The sequence below is a fragment of the Pholis gunnellus genome (assembly GCF_910591455.1).
Source record: "Pholis gunnellus genome assembly, chromosome: 3".
NCBI lineage: Eukaryota > Metazoa > Chordata > Actinopteri > Perciformes > Pholidae > Pholis > Pholis gunnellus.
Window position 1 is genome coordinate 26,539,778 of NC_136529.1, and position 26,077 is coordinate 26,565,854.

General features: G+C 42.0%; 1 protein-coding gene across 1 annotated transcript in view; it reads right to left on the bottom strand.

Moving 5' to 3' along the window:
• rnf123 (ring finger protein 123) overlaps positions 1 to 26,077 on the bottom strand; it is a 100,191-nt gene that overhangs the window by 4,995 nt on the left and 69,119 nt on the right. The window contains exons 37-39 of the mRNA XM_079156478.1: positions 23,865 to 24,142; positions 16,530 to 16,624; positions 532 to 617 (exon numbers count right to left, since the gene is read on the bottom strand). Of these exons, the coding sequence (XP_079012604.1) occupies positions 532 to 617; positions 16,530 to 16,624; positions 23,865 to 24,142 (459 nt within the window). The remainder of the gene's footprint in view (positions 1 to 531; positions 618 to 16,529; positions 16,625 to 23,864; positions 24,143 to 26,077) is intronic.

Below are 26,077 nucleotides of genomic sequence, written 5' to 3' on the forward strand. Positions count from 1 at the left end.
GTTTCTGTATCTCGTCTGGCTGTTTGCGTTGTAACTTTTAAGTGACGGGATTATTTCTTCATTCTGTGTGTGTATATATATTTATATACACAGTATATAAATATATATACAGTATATAAACGTACTGAATGAACACCAACAGGAAGCTACAGAATGATATAAAGATAATAAAACAAACGTATTAATAATGAAACCTACCGGTCATGAACTGTCCTTTATTTAATCATTATTATTTAGGTGTGTATGGCTGTATTAATGTATATATATACACATTTTATTCTTTAATGTTTTTTTGGATCATATCTGAGCATCTCACTTCGTGACTCCTGCAACACAAACTTTTTTTCCTCCAGATTCTGCAGAACTTGTGTTTGTGAGTGAGGAGGCAGGAGATGAAATGTGTGTGTGGGGTGTTACACATGAAAGAGTGTGTGTGTGTGTGTGTGTGTGTGTGTGTGTGTGTGTGTGTGTGTGTGTGTGTGTGTGTGTGTGTGTGTGTGTGTGTGTGTGCTGGTGGGTGTTTGGACTCACTTGCAGGACTTGTGGGAGCAGGGCTTGAAGACGGCGGAGATGGAGTGAGCGTAGCAGATGGGGCAGAGGTCTTCTTCACTGGTCGGCTACGACGGAGAAACAAATCAGTTTGTCAGAACATCTGGAACATTTTTATCATCACAATAATAACAATAATAATAAAGGAACAGCTCAGCATTTAGTGAGGTCCTCTTCTTCTCTTTCTTGCATGTTAGCGTAGCTTAGCATAAAGACTGGACACGGAGGGGAACAGCTAGCCCGGCTGAGTCTTAAGGTAACACGGTGAAGCTCAGTGATTGTGTTGTTAAAAACATCTTTTAAAGACAAAGACGACACGTGAAGGTTCGTTTAACCTCATTGTTGAAAAGAGAAACCAGACAATTGTTCTTTTCCAATAATCAGCAGAATAACATGACTTATTGGTATCTTTAGCCCCAGTGCATCATGGGACGTCTGAGTTAACACCACAGGTGTCGAGAAAAACTCCTTTCTGGAGGGTGTCATCATCATCATCACCACCATCGTCGTCTTCATCATCTTCATCTTCACACCCTCTCTCAGCCTTCGTCTTCACTTTTCTTCCATCTGTTCACTTCATATGTTTTAGCTTCACAACCTTTCTCTCCCTCTCTCCCCATCCCTACTCTCTCCTCCTCCCTCTCTCCCCGTCCCTACTCTCTCCTCCTCCCTCTCTCCCCATCCCTACTCTCTCCTCCCTCCACATCCCTACTCTCCTCCTCTCTCTCTCCCCATCCCTACTCTCTCCTCCTCCCTCTCTCCCCATCCCTACTCTCTCCTCCCTCCACATCCCTACTCTCTCCTCCTCCCTCCCCATCCCTACTCTCTCCTCCTCCCTCTCTCCCCATCCCTACTCTCTCCTCCCTCCACATCCCTACTCTCTCCTCCTCCCTCCCCATCCCTACTCTCTCCTCCTCTCTCTCTCCCCATCCCTACTCTCTCCTCCTCCCTCTTTCCCATCCCTACTCTCTCCTTCTCCATTATCTCTTCTCTCCCCTCAACCCCTCCTGTCTCTCTCTCATCCATCTCCCCTCTTCTCCCTCCTCCACTTCTCCTGCCCTCTGTCCTCTACCCAATCTCCTCGTCCTCTCTCCCTCCTTCACCTCTACTCTCTTCTCCATCCTGCATCCTTCCTTCCTCTCTCCTCCTCCATCTCTTCTCTCCTCTATCTCCTACTCTCTCATTTCTCCCTCCTCCACCTCCTCTCTCCCTCCTTCACACCTCCTCTCATCCTCCACCTTTCCTCTACCTCACCTCCTCCTCCTCCTCCTCTCTCCCTCCTTCACCCTTTTTCTCTTCTCCGTCGACCATCCGTTCTCCTCCTCTGTCTCGTCTCTCTCCTCAACCCCTCCTTTCTCTCTCGCCCATCCATCCTCTCTCTCCTCCGCTCTCCTTTCTCCCTCTTTCACCTCTACTCTCTTCTCTGTCCTCCATCCTTCCTCTCTCCTCCTCCCTCTCACATTGGAGACGCTGTAAACAATAAATAGAGTGCTGCAGGATGTATTTTTATAGGCCAACATGGAAGTTAGCATCACTGGTTCCTCCACAAAAACGTTTAGTCGTCTAATTTAGATTCTTTTAAAAAAAACGTGAAACATCTAAATTCACCAGAGGGTTATTTACTGACCTATTTCATATCGTAGAAAAAAATAAAAAATCTTGTGTTATTTTAGCCGTTTATCCAAAAACAAATGAAAAAAACACATTGACTTCCAGACGAGGGAACAGAAAGTCATTCCTGCTTCCTGTTCTATGACATCACATTAAGGACTCTCATGCTGCATGTTAGGAGTTTTACTGGATATTCATTGAATATGCTCAACTTCAAACTGCCTCTTTCACATAGTTTCATATTTATTGAACAGATTTATTTTGAGACTGAGATAATAGAAATATAACTGATAGAGACCGACGTGTTTAATTATCTTCAGATTAACGGGAGGAGGTTCAGGTCTGAAAGGAGCTCGAGATGTTTTTTCCGAAGAAACTTTTACTTTCTATCTTCGACTTTCTCCGTCTGTCGTACCCCCCCCCCCCCCCTGATTCTCTCCTTTATACCTCCTCCATATGAAGTACCACCTTTCCTTTTTCCTCCCCCGTCACTCTTCACCACCCACAGCACACTCACTGGCTGTCAAACTGCTGCAGAGCTGGAACATTACGCAAGAGGGAAAAGAGCGTAATTACAGGTGCAACGATTGATTGAGCCCTTGTGGAATATTATTATTATATTAGAGGACGTTAAATGAGGATTGTTGTCTAGAGGTTGAAGAGGTTTAACTGTCTTCATGCAGTTCAGGTGTTTCACAGTGGACAGACGTCTCTACTGAATCCCCCTGCAAACCACCACAGAGACTCGAAACGACCACAAAGATTCAAAATGACCAAAAAGATTAAAAAATGAACACAAAGAAACTCAAGAACTACCACAAAGACTCAAAAAAGAGACTGAAAAAACAACCATGAAGACACTCAAAACGACCACAAAGGCTTAAAACGACCTCAAAGACTTGAAAACGACCTCAAAGAGACTTAAGAGTGGTACTTTGTCTTCTTCTGCTGCTCTCGTTATCCTCGTCTCTACCAGCAGCAGTTCTTTGTCTTCCTGTCATGCTATTAGACTTTCTTCGCTCCCATTCATTCATCAATTCTCCAGTTTCTTTCTTTCCTTCTCCTCCTCTTCATCAATCTCTCCCCCCCCTCCCTTTGCTTTCACTTCTTCAATGTTCACACCTGGTCTCCTTCTCCATTGATTGCTCATTAAACAGCTGGACCTTTTGACACCTGCAGTTGATCTTCATCTCACATCGTCAGCTTTAACCAGACCAGCTGACTTTGTGTGAGCAGGGAATCATTTAGCGTCTGCAGCAGTTTGACCGCAGAATATTGATGAAGAAATGATCTGCTGTCAGGAGCCTCGAAGCCAATCTGTGATGTTCTCGTCTGTTCTCGCCTCTTTTCTGCCGTGAATAAAACATCAACACCTCCGACAGCAACTACTCCGTTTCTATTTCAGTAGCTTTTGCTTTTACAGCGAGAGATGAACATTGAGTGTTCGTCTCCTGAGATGGAGGATTCCGTTCTGACTAATTTAATTGGACCAACAACAAGAACACAGATGCAGAAATGTTGTATTCCTCGTCCGTCTAACCCCAACAACTAAAATCTAAACCTTCATTTGTAGCAAAGGGTTTAGAAAGGATTTAAGTCCCCAATTAAAATAGTTTTATCATTTATATCTTAATGACTTGTCTGGTTTTAGAAAGTAAACACGATGAAGGCTGTTCGATGGCACAACGTAAAGTTAAAAACACGGTGTCCCTCAAGGGTCCATATTAGGTCCCATTTTATTTATATATAAATAATTAGCGTTGCAATGTTTTTAATAGTACATTTATTTTGTATGTCTTTTTGTTATTTGTGTTTTTATGTGAAACTCTAATGCTGCCGACTTGGCCGAGACTTTAAATCTCAATAAATATCCTGGAAACATAAAATAAGATCCATAAACTGGAAAGTAAATATATTGAACATTAATCATTTTGATAACCAAATAATCATTTCAAGCTAAAAAGCGATTGTTTCCAGCTTCTCAAATGTGGAGATTTGCTGCAGTTTCATTTGTCTTATGAGATAATAAACAGTTTTTGTGAGTTTTGGACTGTTGGACAGTCAAAACAAACTTATCAGCTCATGCTCTGAATTTATAGACCAAACAAATGATCCTCTCTATCTTCTGACTTTGTTCTGAACTCTGTTTTCTTCATTCATGTAGATTTTAGAGTCTTTGAGTCCTGGTCAGTCTGTGAGCTCACTTACTTCCACCTTCACAGAAGCAAACCGACACCTTCTGCTCCACTGAGTCGCTCTTTGTTCTGCCTCATTTAAAGGCACTGTATATATCTCCTATATTATATTTTGTAATCAGCCGATCCCTCCCACACGTCTCATCTCCTCAAGAGGTTTCTTTAAGTGGCTTTCACTCTGCTCCTGTACATACTAATGATCAGAACACTCACACCGTGCATCTGTAATAGAGATCCTGTACAACTTCTTATATGTTGGAAATAAAGTCATTAAAATAAAGGTTATGATCTACAAAACAAAAACCATTCCGTTTAATTTAGTCAAGTTTGTAAAGACGATTAGATGACATGAGATCACTTCTCCTTTTATAAAGATGGTCAGATTTCTCGTCAAAAGAGCTAAAAACACATCACAGTGTTTTAGAAGTGCGACGGCAGCTCGTTTACTTCCACCTACAATCACATATTCAGCCTTCGTTGTTTGTAGCTGCCTCTCTACTCGTTGGACACATCTGTATGAGGTTTACACATCTGGTTCTGAGGAAGTTCTTAATGTGACAACAACCTACAAGAGACATTCAAACAACAAGGAAACCACTCTGATGGAGAGACGAAATATAAAAGACTTAAATATTAATTTAGCTCAGAGTCAATCTGCGTATTTTTTCATAATACAGGAGTCAGTCCTACTGTCAGGAATACGGATATATCAAAGTGCAATAGAGCCCCTTAATCCAGCTGTCAATTAGATGAAATTTGAAGTCGCACAATTCAAAACTCTTTGTAAGCCTTTTATCCGTTTCACCGCAAAATGTGTTATAATCCAAAAGTCAAACAGAGTTCAAAAGGGGGAGAGGAAGTGAGGGACAGAAAGGATGAAGGATGAAGACGAAACAAGAGACGGAGACAGAAAAGATGAGAGTGAAGGATGAAGACGAAACAAGAGACATAAAAGATGAGAGAGTGAAGGATGAAGACGAAACAAGAGACATTAAAGATGAGAGAGTGAAGGATGAAGACGAAACAAGAGACAGAAAAGATGAGAGAGTGAAGGATGAAGACGAAACAAGAGACATTAAAGATGAGAGAGTGAAGGATGAAGACGAAACAAGAGACAGAAAAGATGAGAGAGTGAAGGATGAAGACGAAACAAGAGACATAAAAGATGAGAGAGTGAAGGATGAAGACGAAACAAGAGACGGAGACAGAAAAGATGAGAGTGAAGGATGAAGATGAAACAAGAGACATAAAAGATGAGAGAGTGAAGGATGAAGACGAAACAAGAGACGGAGACAGAAAAGATGAGAGAGAAGGATGAAGATGAAACAAGAGACAGAAAAGATGAGAGAGTGAAGGATGAAGACGAAACAAGAGACAGAAAAGATGAGTGAAGGATGAAGATGAAACAAGAGACAGACAGAAAAGATGAGAGAGTGAAGGATGAAGACGAAACAAGAGACAGAAAAGATGAGAGAGTGAAGGATGAAGACGAGACAAGAGACTGAGAGAAAAGATGAGAGAGTGAAGGATGAAGTGGCAGGCAGAAAATACAACAAAGATCTCTGCATTGATTTCAAGGCCAGTGAAGATGAAAGTACCAGGAGGCTGTTTCATCAGTGTGTACACAGACCAGCACACAGGAAGTGAAGGGAGAGCGAGTGAGCAACGTGTCCCTGAGGCAGAACTGTCACCTGGACACAGTGAATGCATGAGCGACCACAAAGAGACAGAAAACAACCACAAACTGAATGATGAGGACAATTATTGGAGCACAGTTAACATTTCATTCATTTCAAAACATACACAATCACAAACTAGGACTGTACCAAATAGTCCAAATCGTTTTTGTATGTCTGTTCAATTTGTTTAAATCCGGTATTTCTGCAAAGGTGCAGATGAAAGTGGCAATGGAAGTACCAGGAGGTGCCCTTTCTGCAGGCTGTTTATCAGTGTGTACACAGACCAACGCAGTCAGAGTGCCGGAAGATCAAGTGAGTAACATTTCAGGAAGAACTGTCCTCTGTGAATGCATGGATTCAGATAAAACTACCACAAAAACACTCAATTAAAAATACAAAGAGGTGCACAAAGACCAGCGAGAAGCTACACTTTCACAAGACTTAAATATCCAGTAAAGAAATAATATTTAAAAGAAAATAAACTGACGAAGTACTTTACACAAATTCAGGGTTTTGTTTGAGGTTCGGCCCTAATAAAACCGAAAGATTCAGCAGAAACAGAGCGGGAGTTACGACACTTTGCATCAGCAGCAATGTTCTCATTGCAGGCAATTACGAACTAGAACTAGTTTACATCACTTGGTCATTTTATCCTATCAGACATCCATGTAAAGTCTTTGGATTACGGCCAAAAATGTGTTTTTGTGAAGTCACAGCGACCTTTGACCACCTGACCCGAATCAGTCCATCTTTGACTTAAAGACGTTTGTGCCGAATTCAAAAATAAATTCCCTCCCGGCGTTCAGTCACAGTTCAGAGAGACTGTCGAGTGCAGGACTAAAATAAATATCACAACGCAATCTGTCACATAGAGGCCTGTATTAATGTGTGTGTGTGTGTGTGTGTGTTCACCCTGCAGGCTGCACATGTGCATGTTTGAGCCAAAAAACAGAGTCCTGATGGTTTGAGAGTAGGAGGGCCCAGAGGAGGACGGGGGTGATGTGATTGGTGCAGGCGCCCGGGGAGCCGGCGATCATCTGAATCTTAAAATACCCGCGTGGAGAGGAATGCGTGTCTGGTCTCAGGGCGAGTCGAAGGGAGGCCAAAAATAGTGTGGCAGCTTGTGAAGGAGAAAGGGCCAAACATCAACAGACGACAGTGAGGGACGCTCATGAGGAGGAGAGGAGAGTTTTTAAATAAGGAATCATACCAGGAGTAAAAAGGAGGCCGACGGGAATGTCGTTGGTATTTCGTCATGAATTAAAACTGAACCTCAGAGATTTTCCAGGTGTTTCCAGATGTTGAGGATGTTTCTTGAGTCGGTGCGGGTTTGAAAAGTAAACGGCCTCAAGGTCGATTTTACATCCAAATGTGTCCGAAATGTCATAATTTGATCTTGATAGACATTTGTGTGAAATTGTCATAATTAGCATTTTAACTCCTCAGTTTTACCACAAAAAAAACGTGTTTAATGAGGTCACAGTGAAGTTCTAATCAGTTCAACCTTGAGAGCAAGTGAGTGACGTTCCTGAGATTTCACGAGAAAGAACCAGACGACCCGAAAACATACAAACCTGAGAGTTAGACAGAAGTGAGTTTACCAGACCTCTGTAGCTCTGCTGCAGGTTAGCACAACACATCATCTGTCAGAGAGAGAGGTGCATTGTGGGTAAAATAGGGACAAGGATTTGAAAAGAATTAATGCTTTTGTTTTTTTACTATCCCTCGTGAGTATGTGAACGTATCATCAAAGTTACTGCAGCTCATCCTGAGGAGAACGTGGACGTCTCAATTCAAGTGAGAGAGAGTGTGTCTGAGAGAGAGAGAGATGTGAATCTGGTGCAACGCTGAAGGTAAAATGAGAATGAATGGCTGCAGGGAGCTCATGAGTTTTCCAGGCGAGTGGATAAAGGCAGCCAGTGTGTAAAACTGTGTGTGTGTGTGTGTGTGTGTGTGGGGAAGTGTAATGGACTGTGTGTTTGGAAGCTGTGGAGGCTGAAGCTGAGTCAGGAAGGTTCAAAGTGTCTGTACTAAAAAGAAAAAAGAAAAACCTGTGCAAGACAAACTGCATGTTCTCCTGAATGTGCAGAGTGCTTCTGTCCGGCTGCAGCCGTCACATTCTGTGCTGAGTGGGCAGAAGCCAGATGAAGGTCACTCGTATAAAAAGGGAAATATTACAGCCTGTTCGGACCTACTGACCAGGAAACACATGTCTTGCTGCCGCATCAAAGGCATCAATCTCAGGAAGAGCAGGTTAGAGTTTCCCCTTTATAACCTCACCACAAACAAATCAAAACATCTAATTAAATGTCTTTCATTTCAGGGCTGCCTTCTGAACGTATACGGTTTGAATTATCAGTCAAACCTGACGAGACAGTCCAGTAAAAATGACCCGAGGCTGGAATAGTTTAACATTTGTGTTGTTACAAATGTCTCCCAGACAACTTCCATGTCATTAAATACACTTTGTTGTCCACTGCACTCAGTCCTGGACCTGAATCCTGTCCAGTTTCTGAAGACATCTAGAGATATTTTACCCCCACAGATGGCAGAACATTTGTAAAAAGGTGACACCTTCCATAGAAAAAAAAGCTAATAAAGTGTCGACTGTGTCCTCTCTGCTGACCGTCCATCTGCCACGTTTGTTGCTGTTGGATAAAGACGACCTCACCATCTGGTTGGATTGTTCCAGATCAGGATGACGAAACGGCGTTCAGAAACACGATATGTTGAAAAAATAATAAACCAACAGCCAGAACATGAAGACTAAAATAGATATTTTCTGCTTATTTACTCTTCTGGGCGTCGTAGTAGAACTCAGGACCCGACACCGAGCTGCAGTGGTACATGCCGGTAGTTGATGCAGTGGTAGTACTGCGTAGTACTACGTCGTATCAGTTAGTAGGATCTATATGCCATATTATGTTTGACGGTCGGATTTTTATGTGTAAGAAAGTATTTGCAAAGCAGCAAATGTGGAAGTATTAACAAAAAATGTAGCCTCAGACTTCGGTCAGGTTTAGTCGGGTCTGAGTCGGGAAGTCAAGTGACGACGTCTGAAGACAAACGCAGGACTTTCACCCAGGAAGCCACTGTTTGTGTCGGGGGCCTGAAACCTAAAGTCAACGTTATCTTATTATAAGCACTTGAGTTACGTAACGTACTTCACTTACATCTCGTAGGTAAAGAAACCCACTTCACTACAGAAAAAAAACATTATTTAACCAAAACCTCCTTTTTCCTAAAAAAGTGTTTTTGTTGACTTAAACTAAACGTGTTGGTCCATGTGAAAAAAACCGAAGTTTATTATGAGCAGTGTATGTATGCAATGAGACAAATGTACACATTTAGAGGGGTAGAGGGGTACGTAGAAAGTCATAGTCTGAAGTGTAGGGGGAGCGACGATGCATTGGCATTGTACGTTTCCGCAAAACCTGGATACGTCGAAAGGCGAAGTTTTCGTATTCGTAGTTAAAGGGGCGTAGCATATGAAGACAGGTGATGAGTTACGTGATATTTAAGTTACGTGGTCTCAAGCGGAGTCTAACATGTGAGAAAGCAGGGGGGAGCGGCAGTGGACGGGTCAAACTAAATGAGGACTTTTGTCTCGCGTGAAACCAAACGACGTTACACTTGTTACGTAACGCAGCTACACCCGATAAGTTACGTGAGAAAGTCCGCTAGGGGCCGTTATTAGTTCACACTAAACCATGATCTATTTCACACCATGAATAAGAAGTTTTATTGCCTAAATCTTATCAATCGTACGTCCGTTTCAGAGAGACGTCGACATTTAGGTTGTCCCGTGGTTCGCAGAAACGTACGATGCCAACAATTTCCCTGACTACTGGGTTGCAGCTGGCAGGAAGGAGCTCCTGGAGCAGTTTTGTGCTGAAAGTCTGAGTTGTGTAACGTGAACAGAAGAGGCGACAGTGTTGCTCATCACTGTCAGACATGCAGGTTTTTTGCAGCTTATCAGTTTGTTAGCGGTGGAAAGAGTCTGACTTTACTGTTGAGCTGTCTGGGTTTGTCATGGACCCAATTTAATGAAACCCGTTTGATAGAAGACTCACTAACAGGGACATACTTTTCCTCCCGTTATTATATTTTTTACCCAAACTGACTGGCACCAAATGTTATACTTCTACAAAGCTGAGTATGTTGTTTACACAGTCAGAGACACATTTGATTGCCTCATACAGTACGTTTTGGGGTTAATGAACAAAACATCAGTTTGCATTACAGGATTCTTTCAATTAGAAATAATTCATATTTTTTTGTCCGGTTGGAAAATGAATGCAGTGTTTGCTTGTGTATAGTGTGATGTCACAGAAACAGTTATATTATTAACCTGCTTATTTTGTTAGTTCATTTGCATCTGATGGGTGGATTGCTTGCATATGACCTCATTCAGAATGTTCTGTATCGTTAATCTACTTTCAAACAGAAATAAACAGTAATGAACTTGAAAGATGGTGGAAAGATTGTAGCTAAAAAGGTACACAGTTAATTACCAATGCATTAGCAGCTAATACCTTTTATTAGAGATAGTGAAATTTGCAGTTTTCCATATAATAATATGTATTTTTTGTCCTGCGTTGTATTGATTTCTAAATATGAACTTTTGTCGCTCAATAAAAACAAGACCGTGTCTAAAATAAAATCTATGTTGGGCTTTTGGACTGCTGCACACTGATATTTATTTAACTACTTATTAGTTTGGTCTTTCATGGTTGCGAGGTGTCCAACAAGGATCAATACTAGGCCCACTGCTCTTTACTTTACACATGCTTTACATACTCTTTTTTAACTGATTATTGCAATGTTCTTCTTTACGCTGATGATACCATCCTGTATGTAAACAGAAACAGGCCTTCCTCAAATAACAGTCTGGTTTTAATTAAGACCCACTTCAATACATTTCAAGTTCATTCTTAACTGCAAAGAGACAAAATGTTTGTATTTCAAGAGAGCACAAAACTACGTACTACTACGTGAACATCTCGCTCAAAAACCTCAAAGAAATTGAATCAGATTCTTGTGCTTCTCCTCTCAAAACAGAAGAATCATCAAATCCAGCGGATTATGTGGAGCGATCCCGTCCTGAGAGCCATGAGATTCATTACTGCACACAGCAGCAGGTCACACTCACCGCTGTGCCTTAGATCACAGGTCAGAGGTTCAACACAGAATAGATTATCTTTATAAGTTCCTCAAACCAACAGGGACAGACTGGTTTCCAGACATTTCTCTGAGAGACTTTAAAGTTCCACTTACTGATGCCATTAAATCCTACACACTTTCCCTTAAGTGAAATCCTCTTCTTCTCTTTCTTGGTTAGCTGGTTAGCTTAGCATAAAGACCGGAAACTGGGTCTGCCTCTGTAAAATGGCAAATTGCTATTTAGTATTATTATTAATTATTTTAAAAATAAAATGTGTTGTTTTTCTCTTTGAGAAGAATCACAAAACATCCAAAAGACAAAAGTCTGGTTTCACTTAAAAAAGTAAATTTGTCACTTCAAGATTTGGGAATTAATGAGCAGTTTATTTCGAGTTAACGAAAGGTCATGCAGAGCTGCTCAGTCGGGGCTCACTTCATCTCACGTCTCTCGCTTCTGGACAAAGAAAATTAAATTGTTTCTTAAAAGAGGAAGAGCTTCAGATCTCGGGACTCCAGATGACCCGCAGATAAATGACCCACTTGGAAACACTGCTCGTCAGTACTCCGCACCATGTAAGTGGAATTACAACACATTTTGAAATGTCAAATAAGTGGGTGATTTATGTTCAGACGCTCACGGCTCTTGGTTTAGGGTTGGGGAAAGATCATAGTTTGGTTTAATACATGAAGACAAGATGTGTTTCTGGAGTCAAAGTCCAGCACGTTTTTTTACATTTTTGCACCACAATTCAATTTCTATTTTCTGCTACTTTATACTTCTCTTCCACTGTATCTAATATTGTAGTTTTTATTCCACTACATTTGCCTGACAGCTTTAGATAAATTGTTCCTTTATGTGTTGAGAAAATCCTCAAGAAAACTCAGCTGGAAAATGCATCGTTCGTATTGTTCTGATAATTGTACATTACTCATAACATTGTATTTAATGTTAGTTTGTTTAACTGATGAGAGGAAATGAAACGGATGAGAAAGTCTATTAACTCTGCCCGAGTGCATTTATTTGGTCTCACTTGTAAATTATTTAATATGTTTTCTTGCATAAAACAAAGACGTAATTCATCATTTACACACAATTCTGCTCTTCTCACGATTTATAGACAATGAAATGTGAATTTGAACATTTAAGGCGACTAAACTGTTATTCTGCTCATGCGATAGAGATTTTCTTGGAGGACTTATTATGTCTATAAACTGTAGCACAGAAGAACAAATATTTAATGAAAACTCATCTTTAAAATGATGCCGGGCTGACATAACAGGCTTCCAGAAGGACATTTCTTCTTTAACTGAAGACGGTCTTAATCACAGTATTTCTTCCCTCAGCTGTTTTATTAAACACATTTATTTTCCTTGCGGATAATAAATGCTAAATCGGCTTACGAACACAATGTCTTACACTGTGTCCAAAGATTAAATATGAATTGTATTTGTGTACATCTTCAGAAATGCAGACTGTTGTGTGTTGACTTGAGATGTGCGGGAGGATTTATTAGGTCCTAAAGGTACGAAGTTACCAGACGGACTCAACATGTAACAGAGTGAGGAAAGGGGCCGCACGATTATCTCGATTATTATGATTATTCATTGATCGTATGGACAAAATAGTCTTTCACATTTATATATAAACAGAGCACTGCTTTAACTTCCATCTGGTGCTAAATTACTTTCAATGTACAAATCTTTGCATCAAAACGAGACTTAAAATATGGTTTATTTCTGTTGAAAAAATTATATAAAATATATAGTATATTACTTTTCTAGTCTAGATTGCAGCCGCATCATTTAGCAACGTTTTTCCACGCACACAGCTGGTGTGACGGCTCCCCAAAAAATGACAAAATCGCAGTCGATCGCGTTCATTTAATTGTGAGAAGCCAAAATGGTGATCTCGATCGATATTCAATCGACTGAAGTGAAGAACGTGTCTGAAATAGTCCACAATGCAACGTGTTCGTACGATATCTTACGAAAAAGTTACTCCTCGTTTTTGATGCGTTCTTTCTTTGAAACTCCAGCATATAACATGAACTCCGTCGTCACAGGAAACAACTTAGTTAGGTTTAGAAAAAGATCGTGATCGTGGGTTAAAATAACTACGTGAGTGCCGTTACTGAAGTACAGAAGTTAAAAACAAATCAACGTTGACTTCTTGTTTCACACGAACAACTGTCTTGTGTCGGTACGGCCGGAAACACACTGGACGAGGCCAGCCTGCACACCGACTACCAGAGATAACTGCAGGTAGACGCAGCAGCAGAAGCTGTTCTCACTGACCCCAGATTCCCCGTCAGCTGCTCGCCCTTTACAGCCGATGACCTTTTCTTTTATTAGAGATTAGATCAGAAAGAAAGTTAGTTCTTCGTCTCGTCGGACCACAGATTCAGAGGAGTCGTCCCCGGATAGAATATGAGGAGTCGACTATTTCATCTTTATGGTAAAACGTTCTTTCGTTCTAGTTGTAATCGGGGTCCACTACAGGCCAAACACATTATTCATCACATCCAGTGTGTGCGCGCAGCTCTCAGCAGGAAAAACCTCGGCAGATTTAACAGAAAAGGTCATCAGACACTCGTCTCTCCTCCTGTTCCTCTGTGCCCCCCCCCCTCTCCCCCCTCTCCCCCATTTGGAGGGGAAATCATTAGAGCTTTAACGCCGTGGATCTGGTTGCCCTGACACCCCGAGCTGTTGTCTTGGCAAACGTAAGCAAACGAGAGAGCGGCCGTCCTCCGAGTGATGATGGATTTGTGAACCCGCAGAGCCGTTTGTAATATCTGTGTACTTGTGTGTGCGTGTGTGTGTGTGTGTGCGTGTGTGTGTGCGTGTTAATCGTCTACGGAAAACATTCAGAGTAAAGAGCGTTCAGACGCCCGACAGCTTTTCAAACAGTCTGATGATTTAATTTAATAATAACAAACAGGCAGCTGAAGGTGGCATCAAGAATCACAAACAGGACCAGCTCCTCTCTCTGCTCCTAACAAATGAATCCTTCAGCTCCTTCTGCCTTCCTTTGTGTGTCTCCTTGAGCTCTAACAAACATGCATTTCCTTCCTCACAGAACATTTGAAGAGCAGATTTAAATAAATGTTCTGCGTTGTGAATCAGTGGAATAGTACAAAACTACTCTCTCTTAAAGTTCAAATAGTAAATATTGACAATTACAAGATACAGACATCGATGCAAATATGTTAAAAAAAGACAATTATTGGTTATCATGCATAGTGACTTAGTGATAGTGACTCATTATTGTGCAGAAGCAGGATGTAGACATGACTGCATCTGCACACACACATGAATAAAGAAGAGAGATCGAAGGCCTGAGCACGATTTACATTAGTTTTTATTTTGTGACTATATAAAATGTGGATGCATTAAGATTATTATTATTATTAGTCACATTTCTATTATTGATATCATTATTATTCTGCTATATTATTATTCTCACTACATGATATGAATCCTTTCTGTCACACGCATTGACTGTGTTGTAACTCTCTTATGCTCTCTTATCTGTCCTCTGTTGCTCGGTCAAACTCCCCACAGGGAAGCTTTAACGCCGCGGCTGAACTTCATGTTCAGAGCGTCATCGAGTGATGTCTGACGGGGAAAACCCTTCAGGTCAGTGTGCGGCGTCTTTGTCCTTTCTTCACAGCATCGTGCAGAAAATGAGGTGCTTTATTTCGCTGTACTATAAACTCTATAAATATTTAATTTTTAGGAGCAACATAATATTCCAGGGGGTCCATGAAAGGTTTTCGGATTCATTCATTTAAATTATGGTAATATACTTTTCTTTCTTTTTGTACAAAAGGCTTCATAACGAAAAATATAAAATGTGTTTAATATATAACAATCTATAACTCCATGAATCTGAAAATGTGTTGAATACGTCTCTAATATCGTTTATCTGGGGTCGCTCCTTCACATATAATAGAATAATAATAAGATTCTAGAAGTGCGTTGCTCTTTCTTGAGAGCATGTCGTCACATCGCCGTCCATCTTCACTGTGTATTAAACACACGGACGATGTTTAATTCAACCTCAGCAGCCGCTCTGCAGGAATAAATGACTGCTGCCTCACAGCTGTATACCGTTTATTAGTCGGAGTGATTGGACTTGAGAACACTTTCCAATCTCGTGCAGAACCCCCCGACATTAAAGAGAAAGTCATTTCCCAGTTCGAGCCGAGTGAGAGCAGAGTGCATCTCCTCTCTGCGGAGAACCATTAGTGGCTTTGTGCAAATGTACCTCAGGCTCTAAAACGCACAGCACTTCAATCTACCGACCGTGTGCTTCGCTCTCTCTCCGCATCTACGGTCCGTCCTCCGCATGAAGAGAAGCTGTTCACTACGGCAGGATTTTCTAATAATACCGTCGAAGAAGTTTGATCGGCTAGTTGTTGAAGCGTGACGTAGCAACAAAAAAGGAAAAGAGGTTTATACAACTTTCCCCTCCATCTCTTCCCTCCCTCTCTCTCTCTCTCTTTTCTCCTCCTCCTTCCCTTATCAATAATAAATCCTTTCTCCGGACAGTTTGTCTCTGTGGTGGAGTCTAAAAGGCAGAGTAAAGGATCGGGTTTCCACTGCGGAGGAGGAAATGGTTTTGTCCTGACCAGCTTCATCCTCAAGGGCAGCAGGCTGTCTAAACCGTAGACTGTACATTAGAAGTGGACATCGGAACGTCACCCACTGGTTTGTGGACTGACGTAATGAAGCCTCAAGTTCGGTGATTTTGCCGTCACCAGTAAACAGGAAGCATCCCCTGCTTTATGGTCTGTGTGACTCTAAATGGACCATCATGTACTAAATGAACATCATGCTGTATTGAAGAAGACTTGAAACTAGAGATTGAGACCATAAACTCATGTTTACAATGTTTACTGAGGTAATAAATCAAGAGAGAAGTAGAGTCATTTTCTCATAGACTTCTATACAACCAGAGGAGTCGCCCCCTGGTGGACACTAGAGAGAATGCAGCTTTGAGACACTTCCGCAATAGCTTCACCCGGCAGAACCAGAGGTTGCCGTCTGGTCTGGAACCAAACTGCCTCCTTCACCGGCTCTCCTGCAACAATAACATCCTCTCCCCTAAACCTCCCTCGACTGTTGTCTGAGAGGTTTGTTAACCGTCAATCTGAGATTACCCTCAATTTGCGCTAACAAATCCTGAAACACAAGCGATTACATTTCTGCCCGAGGCAAACATAAAACACAACCTGCATTTACCGATACACGTTTCAGGATACAACAAACAGAGTAATAAGCTGCTGCACGAGAGTCAGGTGACCGTGAACATGCTGCGGTTTGTACTCACAGCTGTGCTGGCTGCTGCCTGTTTGGATTCTTCGGTGAGAAACGTCAACATCAGCTCCACCTTCTGTTTCTCCTCCTCGCTGATGTAGTCCGTGTCTGTTGGTGGAAAACACACACAGACACACACACTGACTAGTCAACACGTTGTGTAATTATTCTTCATGTAATTATTCCTCAGCAGGTGTTGGACCTGTCGGACGGGTGGAGTCCATCAGGGTCACTTTTTGTGCTTCATACGTTACATCTGCTAAAAGCAGTTGCAACAGAATCACTGCAGATTCTGACAAAATACAAACACTGAGGGAAAGAATCAGCCGTTCATCACTTACTGCAGCTCAAGATAAGACCACGAACTGTGGACGTTGTAATTAAATATTTGGCGACATGAACGACTGACACAACAAATCCAAAACAGACGTCGTGCAACAGAGTAGAATGAATAGATTCCTGAATGTTTCAAACTGTTATAATAAGGACACGGTTTGTTCACGGTAATGGATTCAAATGAAATTTAAATGAAATGTTTTTCATACTTCAAACCACAAACATGAGCTGAACATGAGTTGATGAGATTCACGTCGACTGAGAACGAAACAGATTCATTCTTTCTGAATGTTTTAATTTATGATATAAAATAATAGATTCTATAGATGCAGATGAGAAGTTATTTAAAAAAGGAAAACAAATAAAAGAAATACAACATAAAAGCTATTTCTGACAATTGTTCACCTTCTGGATTCAACGAACTACAGCGGGAGACACAAACTATATGAAATATGAATATAACGTTTGAACTATTTAAATAAAAGGAAGAATAATTAGGAGCAAAAATAGACAAATTTAACTTCTCAAAACAAGTTAATTCATTAAAAAAGGTTTTCCATCTTTATGTCAAGTTTTCAAAATAGTATTCATTAGTATTCATTACCTTCATTAGTATTCATTAGCTTCATTAGTAATCATTAGCTTCATTAGTAATCATTAAGTACCTTTTCTGGAGATATTAGCTCAAGAGAAGGTGGCATTTGGTCTTTAGAAATATAAATGTTTTGTTTCTTTTTGTTTGTTTGAGTAAATAGATTAATAACGTTTGTAGCAAGTACAAACATTCATCTACTCATTCATTGTCCTCTATTGTATTTCTAATGGTATTATGGCCCTTTTTTAATTACCTGGTTCATTTATTAGCTGCAGCCTCTGTACCGAGAGTTTATGAATTTTTGTGAAAGTATGTTTTGGGGAAAATGATATATTAAAATGTCCTAAAAGACAAACTTCATCATCGGAATTGGAAACAGTTTATTTTAAAGTATGTTTGCAAATACAAAGGATGTGTCGCGGTGATTGGTGCATTACACTAAAACAAAGTGCAAGAGCATAAAAACATAATTATATTACATTTTTAATGCGTGAGCTGGAGAGGTAACAACAGGAACGTGTGATCATATGTGATCTCTGACTTCTACAAAACAAAGCAAATAATCCAACAATCGTTATTTAGTTCATGAGCGGTATCCCATTCTGATCAGAGAAGCTTCGTCATAGTGCAGCGAGACCTATTTTCTACAATCACACCGGAGAGCACGGAGCAACCACTTAGTCTCTGAGACACCAACAGAGATGATAACCTCAGCTGGTGTAAGAACAGGAAGTGAAACGGCCACGATAAAGAACCCACTTTGTGCCCTAAATGGAGGAAGCAGGCGCGGAGGATGGTGGTGGTGGGGGGGGGGGGGGGGTGTGATTGCCAATTCTCCCTGCTGGACACCGAGGTCAGTGTTGGAGTCCGAAGGACCCGCTTAACCTCCCTGATTGAAGGCAGGGAGCTGGAACAACTGACCATTCATCAGGTCAACATTTTAAAGTCCGCAATACTTTGATTTATGAGCAGAACTAATGGAAGTTCTCCTCGGCCTGCACTCTGCTTAGTGCTAATGTTAGCGTGCTAGCAGGCTAAACCTAGATGGTGAAGATGGAAAACATCAAAATGTTATCATTGAATCACAGAATGAACAGAATGTAAAGAGGTTACAGTAGAGCTGCTCTGAAGGCTCGTCAACCAACATCCCAACAAAATGTTTAACCTTTAGAAGTCAGGTTAGCTTCTGACCACTTATATAGTCATTGTAAAAACAGCCATTTCGATTAGGATACCACTGTGTATATTTAAAAAATAGTCGGTTTCTAAATCTGTACTAGTTTGATGAAGATGATTCGGCTCAGGGCTCCGTGGACGTGAGCGGTTCTCAACGACCCTTGAAGCAGCACTTGCGGAGGCAAAGCAATCAGCCGTGAACCACAAGAGAAGTGATCATATCTGGAGTGAGGAGGAGTGACATAGAGACGCCGTATACGTCTCTGGTAGAGACCTGTCAATCACAGTAAGCCCCGCCCCTAAAGCATCCCCTGCTTTATGGTCTGTTTGACTCTAAATGGACCATCATTTACTAAATGAACATCATGCTGTATTGAAGAAGACTTGAAACTAGAGATTGAGACCATAAACTCATGTTTACAATGTTTACTGAGGTAATAAATCAAGAGAGAAGTAGAGTCATTTTCTCATAGACTTCTATACAACCAGAGGAGTCGCCCCCTGCTGGTCAGTAGAGAGAATGCAGGTTTAACACATGAAGCATCGGCTTCACTCGTCAGAACTGGAGACAAACAATCCACCATCAATAGCGACGGCTTATAATTCAATTAACCCATATATATTAAAAACCCGCCAAACAAAGTCAAAGTGCCGGCGTTATTAGTCAAATAGTTGTCAGTGAATATCGAATAGTATTTTTGCTTCTTTTCATGTCTTCACGTCATAATTCCCTAAGTGGTGAAAATAACCGTCTGAAACATGCGGTCACCAAACAGAGCTGGTGTTCTTCTGTTAGTCTTCCTCCCTCCTTTCCTTCTCTCCACATTCACCCTCTCACTTGATGGCTTTCGATTTGTCTTTCCATTTACTCCCCCCTATAACCCCTCATCAGACCGATCGTCTTTCACTGTGGGAGTGGTAGCACCTCGGTCTGTGATATGGGCTCGTTGGACAGTTGCCAAGTTGATCTGCAGTGAGAGATTACAATCGCTGCATATGATATTCAGAGGATTATGGTGCCGGGAGACAAAAGGGAGGCGTGTTAGATGGATAAAACCAGACTTAACAGAGGGGAAATAAGTACTGCAGAGTGAAGCCGATGTGGAAGTGTCTTAAACCTGCATTCTCTCTAATGTCCACCAGGGGGCGACTCCTCTGGTTGTATAGAAGTCTATGAGAAAATGACTACTTCTCTCTTGATTTATTACCTCAGTAAACATTGTAAACATGAGTTCATGGTCTCAACCTCTAGTTTCAAGTCTTCTTCAACACAGCATGATGTTCATTTAGTACATTATGGTCCATTAGAGTCAAACAGACCATAAAGCAGAGTACGCTTTAGGGTGTTTGTGTATAAAGGTCATCCGTTTTCTCACGCTACGAACGTCCAGCCATTAACATTGACTCCCACTCATAAACTCCTCTGTTAGTCTGATTAGGAGAGGACATGCGCTGCTCTCAGCCATCGCTGGGTCCGGTCTCTCTGGCACTTCTTCTCTTATACATCTTTAATTACAAGCACAGATATTATTTGTTTAAATATTTTTACGGTAAGGTGGAGAACTATTGCTCAATAATATTCTAGGAAATGTTCTAGAGTGTGTTGGATTATAGAATGTTTATTGATGTACAATCTAAATTTAAAAAGTAACTATTAACTACACATCAAATAAATGTAGTGGAGCGAAAGGTAAAATGTTCTCCTCTGAAATGTCATCAGTACGGTTCTTCAGTAAATGTACTACAAGCAACAGCAACGCAACAAAAAAAACTCTCCAAACCCGAAGACGAGAGCCGACAGTTTCTCGATTTGTAGCTTTTATTTCGGTGAATAAACCTTCTGCACACTCCGTAGGAAAATAAAAAATGGTTGTTTTCTCATTCTCTGTGTCCCGTCTTTGTCTTCTAGAAGAAACACGGTGCTTCTACTACACAAGAGAGTCTCATCCATAATACAATAATACATTCAGGGCTGCAGGGATTTGAGTGCTTCAACACACACACACACACACACACACACACACACACACACACACACACACACACACACACACACACACACACACACACACACACACACTAATGAAAGGACTCCGTCCCGTTGTGTGTCAGTATTCTGACATTCTGTCACGGAGCAGAGTCGGTCTTTCTTCATAGAAACAATAACAGACATATGAGTCACATCACGTTTAACGCTGGACGATGTTTGCTCATTGGCAGTGAGCAGAAACATTACAAATAAAAAGGCTTTTGCACGTCAAGTTTCTATTGTTTGTTTGTTTTTAATCCGTCATCCGATGGAAATAGTCTTGGCGAAAATACACACATGGATGGAGAGCGATGGCTCTAAAAGGGGCAAATGAAGGAACGACAAGATCTTTCCGTACGTCGTTGGTTTCCCCGAATCCAAACCGTTCTGCAGTCGACTGCCACGATCTCGAAATTTCAGCAGCTCTGTAATTGTTCCTTTGTTTGTCGCTAAGTGCTTCGTGCCGTGTGTGAAGTGAATCAGCTCATCAAACGGATAATAAAGACGATGACTTCTTTCATGTACGGAAGCTCCGAAGTGGTCAAACAACGGTCTGAATTTTGGAAGAAAAACAAACTTTGGGGCCGGAGTCGCACCGCTCATCAAATTCCCAATTGATCGAGGCAGCCAATCAAATCGAGCGAGAGGCGGGCTCTACTACCTTACCGCTGACTTCCTGTTTTGATGCCGGTAGATGTTGTTATTAGCGATAGTTAATTTCCATGAACTATATCATCTTTCCTTCCTCCTCATTCAACAGCAAGAGCTCCATGTCTGCACTGCATCATTTTTACCCCCGTTATTTACATTTCATCGTCTAGTTGTGCAGTTTACAATTGAAACAACTCTAATAACAACAAATCCAGCCTCGAGTCTGAGTTTGTCTCTTTTGAGAGACGCAAATAATCATTGTTCATTTTATTCCCTGCACAAAAAGAGGAGAATTAAAATGTAAGAACACGCTGTCGGTCCAAAAGTAACGACACAAGAGTTAAAGAGGCTGAACTAAAATAGACCAAAAGACAAACACACCAGATACCAAAAATAGTGCAGAAACATATGCAAAGACCAAAATAACTTCAACTCTGAAGCTAAAGTGTCAATCACCGTTTGAAGAGAGGAGAGAGAGAGAGAGAGAGAAAGAGAGAGAGAGAGAGAAGAGAAGAGAGAGAGACAGAGAGAGAAAGAGAGAGAGAGAGAGAGAAGAGAGAGAGAAAGAGAGAGAGTGAGTTCAGGTAGAACAACCACCAGCAGCTTAAACACTGAAAGTTATGGATTCAAAATGTGACTTCTGTTGAAATACGATAAAACTAAAATCACAATTTGTCATCTCTTTTGAAAAGTAATGTATGAAATGAATAATAATATTAATAATTATTACTAATATCATTATGAAGTATTATCAGCAAAATAGTATTAAAAGTGTATAAAGTACAGAGATAACAGCGTTATATTATTATATTATTGACTTCTATTACTAAAGCTTAGTAGAGCTCATTGTTTATATTATTATATACGTTTTTATTTCATAAATAAAAAAAAGAGTTGTTTATTTACTAGTTACTATAATAATAATAAATAAATGTAGTAATGTTAAATATTTGCCTCCGACTAGAAGCATATTCTGACATAAAATAGAAATACCACACGCACACGTGCACACACACACACACACACACACACACACACACACACACACACACACACACACACACACACACACACACACACACACACACACACACACACACACACACACACACACACACACACCTCTCCAGGTAATGCAAACCCAAGGTGGCCATGGAAACGGCCTTGCGTCCCCATGGTGACAGCTGAGGCCTCGTCGTTTTGTTTTATTCTGATTTATATCAACAAGAGAATCCAGAGACGCGTCTGCAGAGCGACAGAGTCACCTGAAGATGAATCAGGAGCTCCTGGTTCTTCATGAGTGAAGCAGCAGAACGTCTCTATTCATTATAACTGTTCTATGAAATATCAGAACATCACGTTTCATTTGAGCCTCATGTGTGATCTCTCCTGTACGGACGTAGGACGTGTACATTCCTCTCCTCCCTACACCTCCTCCCTACACCTCCTCTCTCCTCCCTACACCACCTCTCTCCTCCCTACACCTCCTCTCTCCTCCCTACACCACCTCTCTCCTTCCTACACCTCCTCTCTCCACCTCCTCCCTCCACCTCCTCTCTCCTCCCTACACCACCTCTCTCCTTCCTCGCTACACCTCCTCCCTCCTCCCTACACCTCTCTCCTCCCTACACCTCCTTTCTCCTCCTCTCTACACCTCCTCTCTCCTCCCTACACCACCTCTCTCCTCTCTACACCTCCTCTCTCCTCTCTCCACCTCCTCTCTCCACCTCCTCCCTCCACCTCCTCTCTCCTCCCTACACCACCTCTCTCCTTCCTCCCTACACCTCCTCCCTCCTCCCTACACCTCTCTCCTCCCTACACCTCCTTTCTCCTCCTCTCTACACCTCCTCTCTCCTCCCTACACCACCTCTCTCCTTCCACCCTACACCTCCTCCCTCCTCCCTACACCTCTCTCCTCCCTACACCACCTCTCTCCTCCCTACACCACCCCTCTCCTCCCTACACCACCTCTCTCCTCTCTACACCTCCTCTCTCCTCTCTACACCTCCTCTCTCCTCTCTACACCACCTCTCTCCTCCCTACACCTCCTCCCTACACCACCTCTCTCCTTCCTACACCTTCTCCCTCCTCCCTACACCTCCTCTCTCCTCCCTACACCTCCTCTCTTCCCTACACCTCCTCTCTACACCTCCTCCCTCCTCTCTACACCTCCTCTCTCCTCCCTACACCTCCGCCCTACACCACCTCTCTCCTTCCTACACCTCCTCTCTCTCCTCCCTACACCTCCTCCCTCCTCCCTACACCACCTCTCTCCTCCCTACACCTCCTCCCTACACCACCTCTCTCCTTCCTACACCTCCTCTCTCCTCCCTACACCTCCTCCCTCCTCTCTACACCTCCTCCCTCCTCCCTACACCTCCTCCCTCCTACACCTCTCTCCTCCCGGTGTGTAATGCTAGTATAGCTGGCTAGTGTAGGTGCAGCAGAGATGAGCAGCGAGCTACAGAGGTCTCACTTCTGTTCAGCTCTTTAAACCGACTCAAGTGACTCCACACGATACTTTAAAGCATCTGGAATCCCTTTGATGTGTGATCACTCACATGCGTGGAGGGAGAAGTGCTTGCGCTCCGAGGACCCTGCGTTGGCGGCGGCGGCGGCCGAAGGGATCACAGGGGCCACGGGGGCCACGCTCGACCCCAGGGACCCGATCACTGGACGGGCGGTGGAGGTGACGGTGGAGGTGACGGTGGAGGTGACGGTGGAGGTGACGGCGGCCGTGGAGCCGGAGGAGTCCCCCCCCCCCTCTCCTAACAGGTGCTGGATGGAGTGGAGCTGGAAACAGGGGTCAGAGAGCAGCACGGAGGACGCCCGAGATATCCTGAAGAAGAAGAAGAAGAGAGAGGACACGGCTGTCATTTTAAACACCAGAAGAAGAGTTAAGCAACACAAACACGAGGGTGGATCGGATCAGGGCCGATACTAATTACTGATCATTGATCCCTTTGTTGTTTGATTATAGCAGCTGGTACTAAAGCTGCAAGCTACACTTTACAGATTACATGTGAACACATCACGATAACGTTATAATTTACCTTCAGCCAGTACTCGTGTTCACTGAGCAGAGCCTGAAGGCATCATAATGTAACTGAAGTGAACCTCCGTTGGTTAGCCGTTAGCGGTGCTGCTAACGTTACTAGCTCTCCTCTGATTGGTTGTTCAATGTAACATTATCAGAGACTAGAAACACATCAATGACGTCATGGTCACAGGTTTTGGGGGATTTTGATGCACATCTATTTGTGCTGTTACGGTACTCGAAGCAGACAAAAAAAAAAAGGTTAAAGAAAGACTTTCATTACCTCAATAAAGTATTATTAATTATTATTAATAATGTAAAATTAAAAGTACAGTACAGTTTTTGAGGAAATTAAAGGGAAAGTCGGCTCACTTTACATTTTAAAACATTGACGATTTGAAGTGTCATGATCGTCTTTCCTTCACAGGTTTGCTGAAATGTTCAGTGGAGTCCCGACTATGATCACGTAAGATTTGAAACTATTTTACTGGACAGTTTTGGAGGAAATTAAAATCAGCTGAAAATACACTGGAACAGAAAATGTGCTCTGGTTTAAACTCTCATAAGATCTTTTCCTTCACAGGTTTTCTGTCATTTTCAACGGATTTACTGTGACGGTGAAAAATCTGATTTATATTAATCATGTTGCTCCACACTAAAGGAACGAGTTCTTACTGCATTCAGATCAGCTCTCTGATTGGCCGGAGACACAGGAAGTGACTCGGGGTAAATGAGGTCAAACGCGGAAAACGGAAACAGAAAACCCAAAAGTCAGACAGGAAGAAGAGATGTTTCAGTGAGTAAACGTGACGCAGAGATGAGCAGCACAAATCTGAGCACTAGAACAACATCTCAACACTTTATGGATTTATTCCTGGAAGAAGAAAATCGAAGAAATCCTGTTTTGTTTCCTGTTTTCACACAATCAGAGAAAAACAAGATCTCACACATCAGACGTGATGAGAACCTCATCTTCTATAAATCTGTCTCCTCTCACCTCCCTACACCCCCCACCTCCCCTCTCTCCTTGCTCCATCTCCCATCCCTCCTCTCTCTCCTCCCCTATCCCCACCTACCCCCTCTCCTCCTTCCCTCTCTCCTCCACCCTCCATCCTTTTCTCTTCCCTACACCTCCCCCTTTGTTTCCCCCCCCCCTGCGGCGCCACTCAATCCAACTCCTGAGCATCAGTCTTTTATAGCGGGTCTTTTCCACAGACACATCTCTCTCTCTCTCTCTCTCTCTCTCTCCTACATTCATCTGACAGCTGTTACAAGTTAACTCACAGATTTGGATTTTAAATTAAAAAAATATATAATTTAGTTTATAATGTAGATTAAACTTCTACACTTGTGAATAAAACAAGTCGCTGAAACAATACTTGACGCCGTCCTGAATGATGTTTCTTCGTATATTAATATATTTTACCAGCATGATGGTGAACTGTATATGTGAGGAGGGATGATTGACAGGTGCTATTTCGAGAGAAACAAAGAGGGGCGGGGCTTAGAAAAACAGCGATAACTAGCTCCTCTTTTATTTGAAATCATTCCGTCAAGAGTTTGTAATCTGTCGCCACCGAAGCTCGACTGAGTCCAGACAGAAGCTTCATGTCTGAGAGGTATTTCATCCTTTCAGCTCGGAGAAGGTCCTCTTCACAAATAGATGTTATTTATTTAAACTCAACCAGAAGATCCTTCCTGTTTCACAATAAACCGTTTAAAACCTCTTCAATCTCA